The sequence below is a fragment of the Culex quinquefasciatus genome, chromosome 2 (assembly GCF_015732765.1).
Source record: "Culex quinquefasciatus strain JHB chromosome 2, VPISU_Cqui_1.0_pri_paternal, whole genome shotgun sequence".
Lineage (NCBI taxonomy): Eukaryota > Metazoa > Arthropoda > Insecta > Diptera > Culicidae > Culex > Culex quinquefasciatus.
The window spans coordinates 101,069,893-101,082,335 of NC_051862.1; the positions used below are offsets into that span (position 1 = coordinate 101,069,893).

The 12,443-nt window shown below is 33.3% G+C and overlaps 2 protein-coding genes across 8 annotated transcripts in view; both read right to left on the reverse strand.

Moving 5' to 3' along the window:
* Positions 1-12,443, reverse strand: part of LOC6045837 (dystrophin, isoforms A/C/F/G/H) — a 170,685-nt gene that overhangs the window by 16,626 nt on the left and 141,616 nt on the right. The window lies entirely within an intron of this gene.
* LOC119766763 lies at positions 3,479-4,943 on the reverse strand. The gene is made up of 3 exons (XM_038252473.1): positions 4,725-4,943; positions 4,519-4,661; positions 3,479-3,849 (listed from the first exon to the last, which is right to left on the reverse strand). The coding sequence occupies exons 1-3, from the start codon at positions 4,861-4,863 to the stop codon at positions 3,745-3,747; spliced, it is 387 nt and encodes a 128-aa protein (XP_038108401.1). The 5' UTR covers positions 4,864-4,943; the 3' UTR covers positions 3,479-3,744.

Genomic DNA, 12,443 nt, shown 5'->3' on the forward strand with positions numbered 1-12,443 from the left:
AATTTAGGAATTTGGGAATTCGGGAATTTAGGAATATAGGATAATAGGAATTTAGGAATATAAGAATTTAGGAATTCAGGAATTTGGGAATTTGGGTATTTAGGAATTTAGGAATTTAGGAATTTGGGAATTTGGGAATTTAGAAATTTGGGAATTTGGGTATTTAGGAATTAAGGAATTTGGGAATTTGGGAATTTAGGAATTTAGGAATTTAGGAATTTAGGAATTTAGGAATTAAGGAATTTAGGAATTTAGGAATTTAGGAATTTAGGAATTTAGGAATTTTGGAATTTAGGAATTTAGGAATTTAAGAGTTTGGGAATTTGGGAATTTGGGAATTTAGGAATTTAGGAATTTGGGATTTTGGGAATTTGAGAATTTGGGAATATAAGAATGTAAGAATTTGGGAATTTAAGAATTTAGGAATTTGAGAATTTAGGAATTTAGGAATTCAAGAATTTAGGAATTTAGGAATTCAAGAATTTAGGAATTTAGGAATTTGGGAATTTGGGAATTTGGGAATATGGGAATTTGGGAATAAGGAATTTGGGAATTCGGGAATTTAGGAATATAGGTAAAAAAGAATTTAGGAATATAAGAATTTAGGAATTAAGGAATTTAGGAATTTAGGAATTTGGGAATTTGAGAATTTAGGAATTTGGGAATTCGGGAATTTAGGAATATAGGAAAATAGGAATTTATTAATATAAGAATTTAGGAATTTAGGAATTTGGGTATTTAGGAATTTAGGAATTTAGGAATTTGGGAATTTGGGAATTTGGGAATTTGGGAATTTAGGAATTTAGAAATTTCGGAACTTAGGAATTTTGGAATTTGCAAATTTAAGAATTTGGGAATTTGAGAACTTGTGAATTTGGGAATCTAGGAATTTTAGAATTTTGGAATGCGAGAATTTGGGAATTTAAGAATTTGGGAATTGGGGAATTTAAGAATTTAGGAATTTAAGGATTTGGGAATTTGGAAATTTGGGAATTGGGGAATTTGGCAATTAGTGAATTTGTTAATTTGGGAATTTGGGTATTTGGGAATTTGGGATTTTGGGAATTTGACAATTACGGAATTTGGGAATTCAGGAATTTTAGAAGCTAGGAATTTAAGAATTTGGGAATATGGAAATTTGGGAATTTTTAGAATTTTTAGAATTTTAGAGTTTTAGAATTTTAGAATTTAAGAATTTTAGAATTTTAGAATTTTAGAATTTTAGAATTTTAGAATTTTAGAATTTTAGAATTTTAGAATTTTAGAATTTTAGAATTTTAGAATCTTAGAATTTTAGAATTTTAAAATTTTAGAATTTTAAAATTTTAAAATTTTAGAATTTTAAAATTTTAGAATTTCAGGATTTTAGAATTTTAGAATTTTAGAATTTTAGAATTTTAGAATTTTAGAATTTTAGAATTTTAGAATTTTAGAATTTTAGAATTTTAGAATTTTAGAATTTTAGAATTTTAGAATTTTAGAATTTTAGAATTTTAGAATTTTAGAATTTTAAATTTTAGAATTTTAGAATTTTAGAATTTTAGAATTTTAGAATTTTAGAATTTTAAAATTTTAGAATTTTAGAATTTTAGAATTTTAGAATTTTAGAATTTTAGAATTTTAGAATTTTAGAATTTTAGAATTTTAGAATTTTAGAATTTTAGAATTTTAGAATTTTAGAATTTAAGAATGTTAGAATTTTAGAATTTTAGAATTTTAGAATTTTAGAATTTTAAAATTTTAAAATTTTAAATTTTAGAATTTTAGAATTTTAGAATTTTAGAATTTTAGAATTTTAGAATTTTAAATTTTAAATTTTAAATTTTAGAATTTTAGAATTTTAGAATTTTAGAATTTTAGAATTTTAGAATTTTAGAATTTTAAATTTTAGAATTTTAGAATTTTAGAATTTTAAATTTTAGAATTAGAATTTTAGAATTTTAGAATTTTAGAATTTTAGAATTTTAGAATTTTAGAATTTTAGAATTTTAGAATTTTAGAATTTTAGAATTTTAGAATTTTAGAATTTTAGAATTTTAGAATTTTAGAATTTTAGAATTTTAGAATTTTAGAATTTTAGAATTTTAAATTTAAATTTTAAATTTTAGAATTTTAGAATTTTAAATTTTAGAATTTTAGAATTTTAAATTTTAGAATTTTAAATTTTAGAATTTAAGAATTTTAGAATTTTAGAATTTTAGAATTTTAAATTTTAGAATTTTAGAATTTTAGATTTTTAGAATTTTAGAATTTTAGAATTTTAGAATTTTAGAATTTTAGAATTTTAGAATTTTAGAATTTTAGAATTTTAGAATTTTAGAATTTTAGATTTTTAGAATTTTAGAATTTTAGAATTTAAGAATGTTAGAATTTTAGAATTTTAGAATTTTAGAATTTTAGAATTTTAGAATTTTAGAATTTTAGAATTTTAGAATTTTAGAATTTTAGAATTTTAGAATTTTAGAATTTTAGAATTTTAGAATTTTAGAATTTTAGAATTTTAGAATTTTAGAATTTTAGAATTTTAGAATTTTCGAGTTTCAGATTTTCAGAAATTTAAAATTTTGGAGTGTTAGAGTTTTAGAATTTTGAAATATCAGAATTTGAGAATTTTTGAACTTTTTAATTGAATAGAACTGTAGATTTTTTTAATAAAAAAAATTGAAAACTTCCTAATTCTAGAGTTTATGATTTTCAGGTTTTGAAATATAGTTTTTGTTTTAGAATATTTGGACTTAGAATATTTGAATATAAAATGTTGAAAGTTCAGATTTGAAAATTAAAGAAATTTTTGAATTCTTGAATTAAAAAACTTTAGAGTTCTAGAATTAAAGATTTTTAGGATTAGAAAATATCAGTGCTTTAAAATTTGTTGTTTGTGTTGTTTAAAAAAATGTTAGTATTAGCATTTTAGAAATTTGGAATCTAAGAATTTCAAATTTTGGAAGGTTTGAATTCAAAATTTTAAAACTTTAGAATATTTCAATAAAAAATTTGTGAACTTCAGAATTCTAGAATTTTGGTTTAGGTTTAGAAAATTTCAGTGTTTTGGAATTAAAGAATTTTTGGAAGTAAAGAATTCATAACTTTAAATAAAGAAACTTTAGAACTGTAGAGTTTTCGATTGTTTATTTTTAAAAATTTCAATGCCTTGAAATTTTGAAATTTGAGAATTTTTTTATTTAAAAAATTTAAAATGTTAGAATTAATAACTTTATTACTATTGGATTTCAGAATTGAAAGTTCAATATCATTAGTTTTCTAGAATTATATATTTTTAGGTTTTGAATGTTTCAGTGTTTGGAATTTCAGAAATTTTGATATTTTTTCTTTTTGATTTTAAAATTTTGGAAAGTTAGAAATAAAAAGTCCAGAATTGGAAAAAATAGAATTTGAGATTTTTAGGTTATAAGAGTTAGTATTCGTATTTTAGAAATTTTAAATTATAGAATTTCATAAGTTCACAATTTTAGGATTCAAGAATAATTTTAGAATTTTAGGAATGTACAATTTATGAACTTTAGTATATTAGAATTTGCGATTTTCAGGTTTTAAGAATTTTAGGGTTTTGAAATTATTGAGTTTTTGAAATTAGAATTGAAGAATTTTGGATTAGAGTTTTGTAGAGGTAGAGTGTAGCAAAGTGTGTGTGTGTGGATATTCAGCGCCTTCTGTACGACCGACCGAAGCTTGACCAAGATCGCCTCCAGGATGCCGACGGAGCTCGAGTTCAGTAGATGCGTCTTATCGTGGAACAACCCAGACTGGTACGGATGATGTTGATGTTGGCCGGGCCGCTTTTCTTGCCGAGGTGGCTGAAGATCCAGTGGAAAAGGTCGGCGTCGCAGTCTGTGGTGTAATAAAGGTCGATTAGATCGATTGATTATGTATTTTGGGATTGAGGAGGAGGAGGAGGAGGAGGAGGAGGAGGAGGAGGAGGAGGAGGAGGAGGAGGAGGAGGAGGAGGAGGAGGAGGAGGAGGAGGAGGAGGAGGAGGAGGAGGAGGAGGAGGAGGAGGAGGAGGAGGAGGAGGAGGAGGAGGAGGAGGAGGAGGAGGAGGAGGAGGAGGAGGAGGAGGAGGAGGAGGAGGAGGAGGAGGAGGAGGAGGAGGAGGAGGAGGAGGAGGAGGAGGAGGAGGAGGAGGAGGAGGAGGAGGAGGAGGAGGAGGAGGAGGAGGAGGAGGAGGAGGAGGAGGAGGAGGAGGAGGAGGAGGAGGAGGAGGAGGAGGAGGAGGAGGAGGAGGAGGAGGAGGAGGGAGGAGGAGGAGGAGGAGGAGGGAGGAGGAGGAGGAGGAGGAGGAGGAGGAGGAGGAGGGAGGAGGAGGAGGAGGAGGAGGAGGAGGAGGAGGAGGAGGAGGAGGAGGAGGAGGAGGAGGAGGGAGGAGGAGGAGGAGGAGGAGGAGGAGGAGGAGGAGGAGGAGGAGGAGGAGGAGGAGGAGGAGGAGGAGGAGGAGGAGGAGGAGGAGGAGGAGGAGGAGGAGGAGGAGGAGGAGGGGTTCAGTTCTGGAAAGACGGACACCTTCAGAATTGCTTCGTCGGAACCTCCTACTCCTCTGTTAGCAGCCAGTTTTCCAGGGACGTCAATCAACGGCAGAACGGCAACGGCTCGTTGATGATTTCCTTCCGCTGGACAATATCTTCTCCTTGGCATGAGCAGGAGGTCTAGTGAGGGAAAAGGTTGATTAGGTTATGATATTTCGGGAGGTTTTTATTATTCAAACTTACCACAATTCATGGAGTAGCGCCGCTTCTTGTGGTACTTGTGCTTTAGAATCCCATGGCTGAGGAGGAGTTCCCTGTCTGGTCGCTCAGAAGGTCGCGCCGCGCGAAACCACAGTGGGAAAAGATTCCACGCGATATCCATCGGTTCGTGCCAGTAAAACACCGCTGGGGGAGCACATCGAAGCGGCGGAAGGCCGCTTAGGTTCGGCGCGGTTGTCAAGAAACGGCACTCGTGATTCCGAGCCGGCGTCGTTTTCGAAAACCGAACTAAGTGCGGCCAACGACGTCGGACGAGCTGCTGGTCAACACGCGGACCCGCCGGACAAGAACCACGTTCCGCTGGCCAATGCCGAAAAAAAACTACGGGCCGCTCCATCCTCGCCGAAGAACTACGTGTCGCTGGCCAACGTCGAGCAAGAACCACGCGCCGCAATGCTGGCGGACTTCCAAAGAACCAGGACGGGTCGTCCCCGTCATTCCGCGGCAGAAGAACCGAATGTGATCCGGAGGTCGTCAATTAACCACACGGCGACGAATTGTTCCTTCTCTTCGATGACACTTCCACTTCTGGCTAAAATCAAAACATAAACAAAAACAGTCGCACTCGCGCGTTGGAATTGGGTTGCGGTTTTGGGTGCGTTTGACAGTTGTTACGCTTCAGAAAATTTGAGAAAAGCGGGGGGCGATTTCGAACACAAATGTTTTCGAATGTGATGAAAATGTTGTCGTTTTTGAAAACATTTGAAACGAAATCGAAAACAAACGATGTTTTCGATTTCAAGACAGATTGATTTTGGATTTGCGGACCGGATTTCTATCCGTGTGGAATCCATTTAAAATAATTTTGGCAAAAAACGAGACTTATAACAATTACAAGTATTGTAAAACTGTTGTTGATAATAATCTAGTAGTTTTTATTATGTTTGTGCTTGTTCGGTACAAGAAAAGTGCCAACACCAAAGAAAAACTACAAAATTTTCAACCTTAAATTTAAATGACTTTGGATGTTTGAAATTTCTGCCAGAACAATTCATTTCCCTATGTAGGTCCCTACTCTGGACGACGAAGTCAAGAAGTGCGAAATTGGATTAATTTTCGATCCAGAAGAAATCTTGTATTGTATGATATTGAAAACATTACTGAGAATGACTTTTGAAGGTTCAGTTCAATTAATACATTTTAAACTTTATACCGTCATTTGGGGTGAATCTGGGCTCATGGGCGAATAGAGACAGCTGTTTCTACCTTGTGTCTGCCCAATATTTGGAACAGGCGCAGCACAAAAATTAGTGTACTCAGAGCCGTACCTTGAGTCCACGGCGCCCTTGGCGAAGCTTCAATTTGGCGCCCTCCCAAATTTACAAGCATTTTGATAAATTGATATTAATTTTCAATGATTGCTTGAATATAAGTTATGGTTTTATAATTGCAATTGGAGACCTTAATATGGTTAAATTCAGAAACACAGTTATGTTATGTTTTATTTTTCAAATAATATGAGATAGGTTGAATTGAAAATTTATTATAGGAGTTAAGTTGGCTGAATATTTTCTAAGAATTCATAAAACCGATAATGATAGCAGGTTTTTGTTTTTTTTTTTTAAATTTATTTTTCAGATGCACAGGATTAAATGCTCAATGATGATAAATTTTGCTAAAACTTGTTAGCTAATTTTATATTTTGAAGCCTGCATAATTTGATCTGATCTAGTATTGATTTAACTGTATTAGCAAAGAACTTTCCCGGATTGGTAAAATAATTAGCTGATTTGGCTTTGGATTTCATTTCGTTAATTACAACAAATAAAGCAAAAAATCCTTCTTCAAAATTTAAAAAAAATAATAATTTTATGCCCGTATGTTCTCTTGTTCTATCTAGGTAAGAATCCCAGCAAGCTTAGTTCAGAAGAGCACACCGGCATCGAAGTGTAATTTTTCAACATGCAGTGGCAGAACAACATTTCTGGATTTTTTTTTTTTTGAAGTGGTCCAATAAACCAAATTTTCAGTTTTTGCTTTTTGGGTGTTTTTTAATACCCCTGACTCAAGGCGGTTTCAAAAACACCCAAAAAGCACCTTTTCAAAAAAAAAACTCAAGATTTCGTCAAACCCGAACAGACGGTTAACTAAATTCAAAAAAGCAAAGTAATCCACTTGAGAATCATATTTTTTGTTATGGGAGAATATCTCCAAATGTTATTGGGATGATCGGATTAGTTGCTAAAATAACAATCAATAATAACAAAGATTTGTTCGAAAAATAATTTAAAATGTTATTAGTCTGTTATTATAATAACAATCCAAAAACAAAAAAAATCATAACGGCGAAAAACAAAACTTGTTATAAATAACATAAAATGTTATTGGCTTAGTATTTTCAAGCATAGCATAGCATAGCATAACGTGTTATTGGCTTAGTATTTTCAAATATCAAAAAAATGTTATTCCAAAGTGATTACCGTCTGCTCGAGAAATCAATTTAGGCCTTTGCAAATATTTTTCAAAGTTTATGTCCCTCAACTCGGACCAAAAAAAAACTAAAAAATGAAATTACAGGTCACTGTTTCAACTCTTGAATGAAAAAAGTGTTTTAAAATGCATTATACACATGTCCAGTTGTTTTGCAATCATCAGTTTCCAAAATTTTTAAGTATCGACGATTTTTTTTTGTTGGAATTTATTTTTAAATATGAAGTTACGACATTTTTATTCATTTTTAGTGATTTGCCCATACGATATTTGATAATATATTTCATAATTAAAAATTGTTTTTTTTTCGCGCGTAAAGTTGGACATTTTTTTAGTCTGGAAAGTATGACTTAAACTTCATTATATAACGGTCCAAACTTTAACGTGTATTTATTTTGAGAAGCTCTTCTAGAATTCCTTTAAGTGAAAAAATAAATTTTGCATTAAGTATGAATTTTCAAAAACACTTCAGTAGAAATATTAATGGAATTCACATTCTTTTTATATTTTAAACCAAATTATCCAGTTATTTGTTATTCTATGTTATAATTTTACACTTTTTCTGTTTCAAATATCTAATGAGGAGTCAACCGCGCCAACCCCTAGGTACGGCGCTGAGTGTACCGTTTCCAGATTTCATGCTCAATAGAGCATTCTACGTGCGTGTGTATTGCGTGTACGTACACGAAAAAAAGTGAGGTTAAATTTTGTCAGCCAGCAAAACCAAATGGTGCGCTAGTGTGCGTACGCGAAACGTCATAAAGCTACAGTATGTAAAAAAAGTATTACACCCCATGAGCACTATGCACTTTTTGTGATGAAACATGTAAACAATTTAAAATTTTACCAAAACCTAGTACTACGTTTTGTTCAGAAACTCGTGCCGAACATTTTGCTACAAAAAACTCATGAAAAGATGATTTCTATAAAAAGTTATATAACATATACTATTACAGAAATTAAAAATGTGCAAAAAAAGTTTGTACACCTTTCGAAAAATTAACATAAATAAAGTTATTTGTTGAAAAATCACCATAAATCTAGTCTCCCAACTCCAAATAGGCATCCTTGACTGATTAAAAAAATAATTTGGATTGAATATTAAGTTAACTAAATAATTAGTATAAAAGTTTGTATAACTCTGGAAATTTTATATGAAACTTATCGAAACTTAATTTTGCAATCTTTCAATTTATCTAAATGTCAATATATGACCATAGAATTGCTAAATAAATATTTTGGAGTGGGTATAACACCGTTTTGGGGGCCTTTGTATCGATAAATTGTCTGCCTGTGTGGATCAATCGGACCGCGCACTGGACTCACAATCCAGAGGTCGCTGGTTCGAATACCGAGGCGGACGCAAAAAAATCTAAGTGTAAATATAGGTATTCGGTGCCCTCTCCCCGTGCCATACCTTCACACTTAGGAGACCCGGGAGGCGGAGTCTTGTCGCAAAAAGAACGATACACACCTGTGGAACCGTTGACGAAACCGCAAGGTTTAAGAGGGCCACATTATAAGGTGATACGTCGATTCCGTTTTTGTATCGATAAAATAGATTTGGGCTCAATACGAAATACCCACACAAAGTGCTTAGTTTACAATTTCCATTCCTCCTGTGAGGAATGGAAATTCCTCTTGTGAGCGCCCTCCGGCTGGCAGTCAACGAAAAATGTTCAATGGTGTTGGTGACATGTGCTTCTTTGGATAAAGAAAAAAAATAAGGAAAAATAAGAAGAAGGAAACAATCAACAACCTGAATAAGCAGTCGAACTAAGCTGCTGTCCATACAAAAATTGTATGTAAATATTCAAACAGCTGTAACTTTTGAGTGAATTTTCTGAACAATTTGGTGTCTTCGGCAAAGTTGCAGGTATTGTTGAGGACTATTGAGAAAAAAATAGGTACACGGAAAAAATGCAGATTTTTTTATCAACTTTTTTTCACTAAAACTCAGTCTCCCAAAATACGTATTTTTTTTAATTTTCGAGATTTTTTTATATGTTTCAGGGGACAAAAATCCACAACTTTTGAGCCATAGAGAAACTTGTTAAAAAAAATTGCCGTCGAGTTATTAATTTTTGAAAAAACAGTGAATTTGGAAATAATCGAAGTTTCATGCAAAAACAAGTTTGACATTATTTTTTAATGCGAAATTGAAGTTGCAATCGAAAAGTACTTTACAGATTTTTTGATAAAGGGCTCCATTCCCAAGTAACCACGAAGCACTAAATAGCAGTATTAAATCAGCATTATATTGGCATTTAATACCAGCAAATAATGCTTCAAAACATTTAATCAGCACTTTTCCCTTGAGAAATATTTCAAGTGGCGCACAGTGATGCCGATTTAATGCTTCACCGAAAGGTCGAACAAAAACAAACTGCTTTATCGACGTCAAGGCTGGGGGAAAAAAATAACACACTTGGTGGTGGGCCTCCTTTGTTTTTTTTTTTCCTCCTGTTGCATTTCATGTGTGAGTGTGACCCTTTGATGTTATTCTTACATTTTTCTCGTCGATCTCAAGGATGCGCGCCAGCCAACTGATGTATTCTGAAATGAGTGTTTGTTTTGAAAGTTTTAATCGATGTGGTTGATGCATCGAACATTAGTTAAGACTTTCTTTCTGCTGTTTCGAGTTTCCGTTGTGATTTCGTTGGACGGAAATTATCGATTATCACTCAGCAAATTGCGGCCAGCTAGGCAAGTGCAGTACAATTAATTACGGTTTAAAAGGGACAAGCACTGGCTAACGGCTAACGGGAACTGCTTTTCCGAGGAGTGCTTGGTCCACGGTTGGCAAAATTTCACAAAGTGTATCAGACTTCCGGAAAGTAGCTTTTTGCTTGTGAGAAAAGTCATTCAATTTAACAGAGAACTTTTGATAATGTCCTTTGTGCTATGGGAATATGTATTGAAAAATTTGACCTCATTACGGGCTGCAGTTTTGTTGTAAAAAAAAAAAACAAAAAAAAAACACTTCAATCAGAGGGAATTGAACCCAGTTCACGCAAAAATGAAACTGATGCACACTGTGGGAACTGCGCCTTAGCCCGCACGCTTACTAGAACGGTATGACGGGAGAAGGATTAAAGTCAATAAGAGCGTGCCTGGTTGAAATGTTTCCCGTATCGATGGGTTACTTTGTTGATAAACATCAAATGCTTTGAAGCACATTTTCATGGTCGTAAATGGTGATTTAATGCCAGTTGTAATGCTGCAAAGTTTTGGTACTTTAAAGCATTCGCAAAGCTTATTTACTACTTCAAAACATTCAAGTGCTGATTTAGTACTGAATTAATACTTCAATTTAGTGCTTGTGGTTACTTGGGTTTTCAAGATATAGCCACCGAAAGTTTGATTTTAGCGAAATATTTGCAGTTTTTCAATTTTTAAAAATAGTGACCCTAAGTGACCATTTCGAAAAATATTTTTTTTAGAAGTTCAGAAAATTTGCTATAAAATTGTCTAAGAGACATTGAAGATTGGACCTTGGGTTGCTGAGAAAGAGCCGCTTTAAGAAAAAGAAACACGAAAATTGAAGTTTTCTTAATCCCACCAAAATAACCCACCATTTTCTAATGACGATATCTCAGCAACTAGTGATCCGATTATCAATGTTAATACATGAAACATTCATGAAATTTTCCGATCTTTTCGAAATAGTAGTTTATGCAACAAGTTGCAAAAAGAGGATTTTTTCAGCACGAGTTGTACATTTATCCAACGAGGTTCACCGAGTTGGATAAATACGAAGAGTGCTGAAAAAATCAAGTTTTGCAACGAGTTCCATACAACATTTTTTGCAATTCCAAAAAACACACACTGAGTGAAATTTTATGTCAAATTTTCATGTATTTTGTCAATACATCGTTTAAATCAAAAAAATGTTGAAAAGTGTTACTTTTCGAAACAAGTGCTGAAAAGTTCAACTTTTCAGCACCCATTTGAGTGCTGAAATAGTAGTTTATGCAACAAGTTGCAAAAAGAGGATTTTTTCAGCACGAGTCGTACATTTATCCAACGAGGTTCACCATTATTACACTCTAAAAATTAACCCTGCTGAGTTGAAAAAAATATGAAATTAAAAAACACCTGACTAGGTGTATAATGCATTTTAAAGCACTTTTTCATTAAAATGTTGAAACCATAAAGCTTTCTAGTCAGAAATTTACCAACACATTCAAAGTATGTATACATTACAGCTGGACGTTTGTTTGCATCAGGTTTCCTATCTCTTTCTAGCAAAATTTTTTTGTCAAGCGACTTCTAGCTGGTTTATTTGACTGACTGCCCGATATGTCAGCCAACATACTTCGCAGGGCTGTGACAGCTACAGCTCGATCATTGTTTGCATCAGGACACTGTGACGAGGAGTTCGTCATTTTTGAGTTAAATTATATTTTTTCACTGGGCCTAGAAAGCCTTCCCAGTCAAATCAATCCGAATTCTGAAACGGAGTCTAATTAGAATCGTATACAAATTCCGTTTCAAACGCAACAACCGGTTCGAACACGGAACCGGTTGTTGCGTTTGAAACGGAATTTGTATACGATTCTAATTAGATTCAGTTTCAGAATCCGGATTGATTTGACTGGGTTATGGCTCGTAATATCAATTATTATATTTTTGACGTAGACTACGTCTTACTCGAAGGTACTGGAGTGCCATTCCAAAAATCCCGGGTCAATTTCAAATGCTTATGGAAGATTTCCCTCAAATTGAATCGGCACGATTTTGGTTCCATTCGATTCGAAAATTATTCAGCAATTTGCTATTAAATTTTCATTGTGGGCAAAATAGTTTTACTATTGAAACAGTTCAATGTTTTAAAATGTTTTCAAAATGCAGAGATTTTGCAAGCAAAATGAGCGCTTCCCACACACGCCCGGTCACGGAAATTTCTAGCAGAGTTAGTTCTGCTAGAATCCTGCTAGAATTGTTCTAGCAGGCCTGCCAGAATTTTGTTAGAATTTTGCTAGAAAATTCTGACAGAGAAAAATCGATCAAAAATGACGTCATTTTCGCCAAATCGTTTTGCGGCGAATAAGATTACCGCCATCTTGTAAACTTTCTCTTTTATTTCTTTTTGTTGGAGGAGGATGACGTATTTTTCTGCGTCGTCAATTTTGGTAAGTAATTAAAATCAGATCATGGAAAATCAAAAATTGATAGCCTTTCCCATTCATTAAAACAGGAACCAGATCTTGATACAGATAGAGGCCGTTTAACCGGTGAATGCTAGGACAT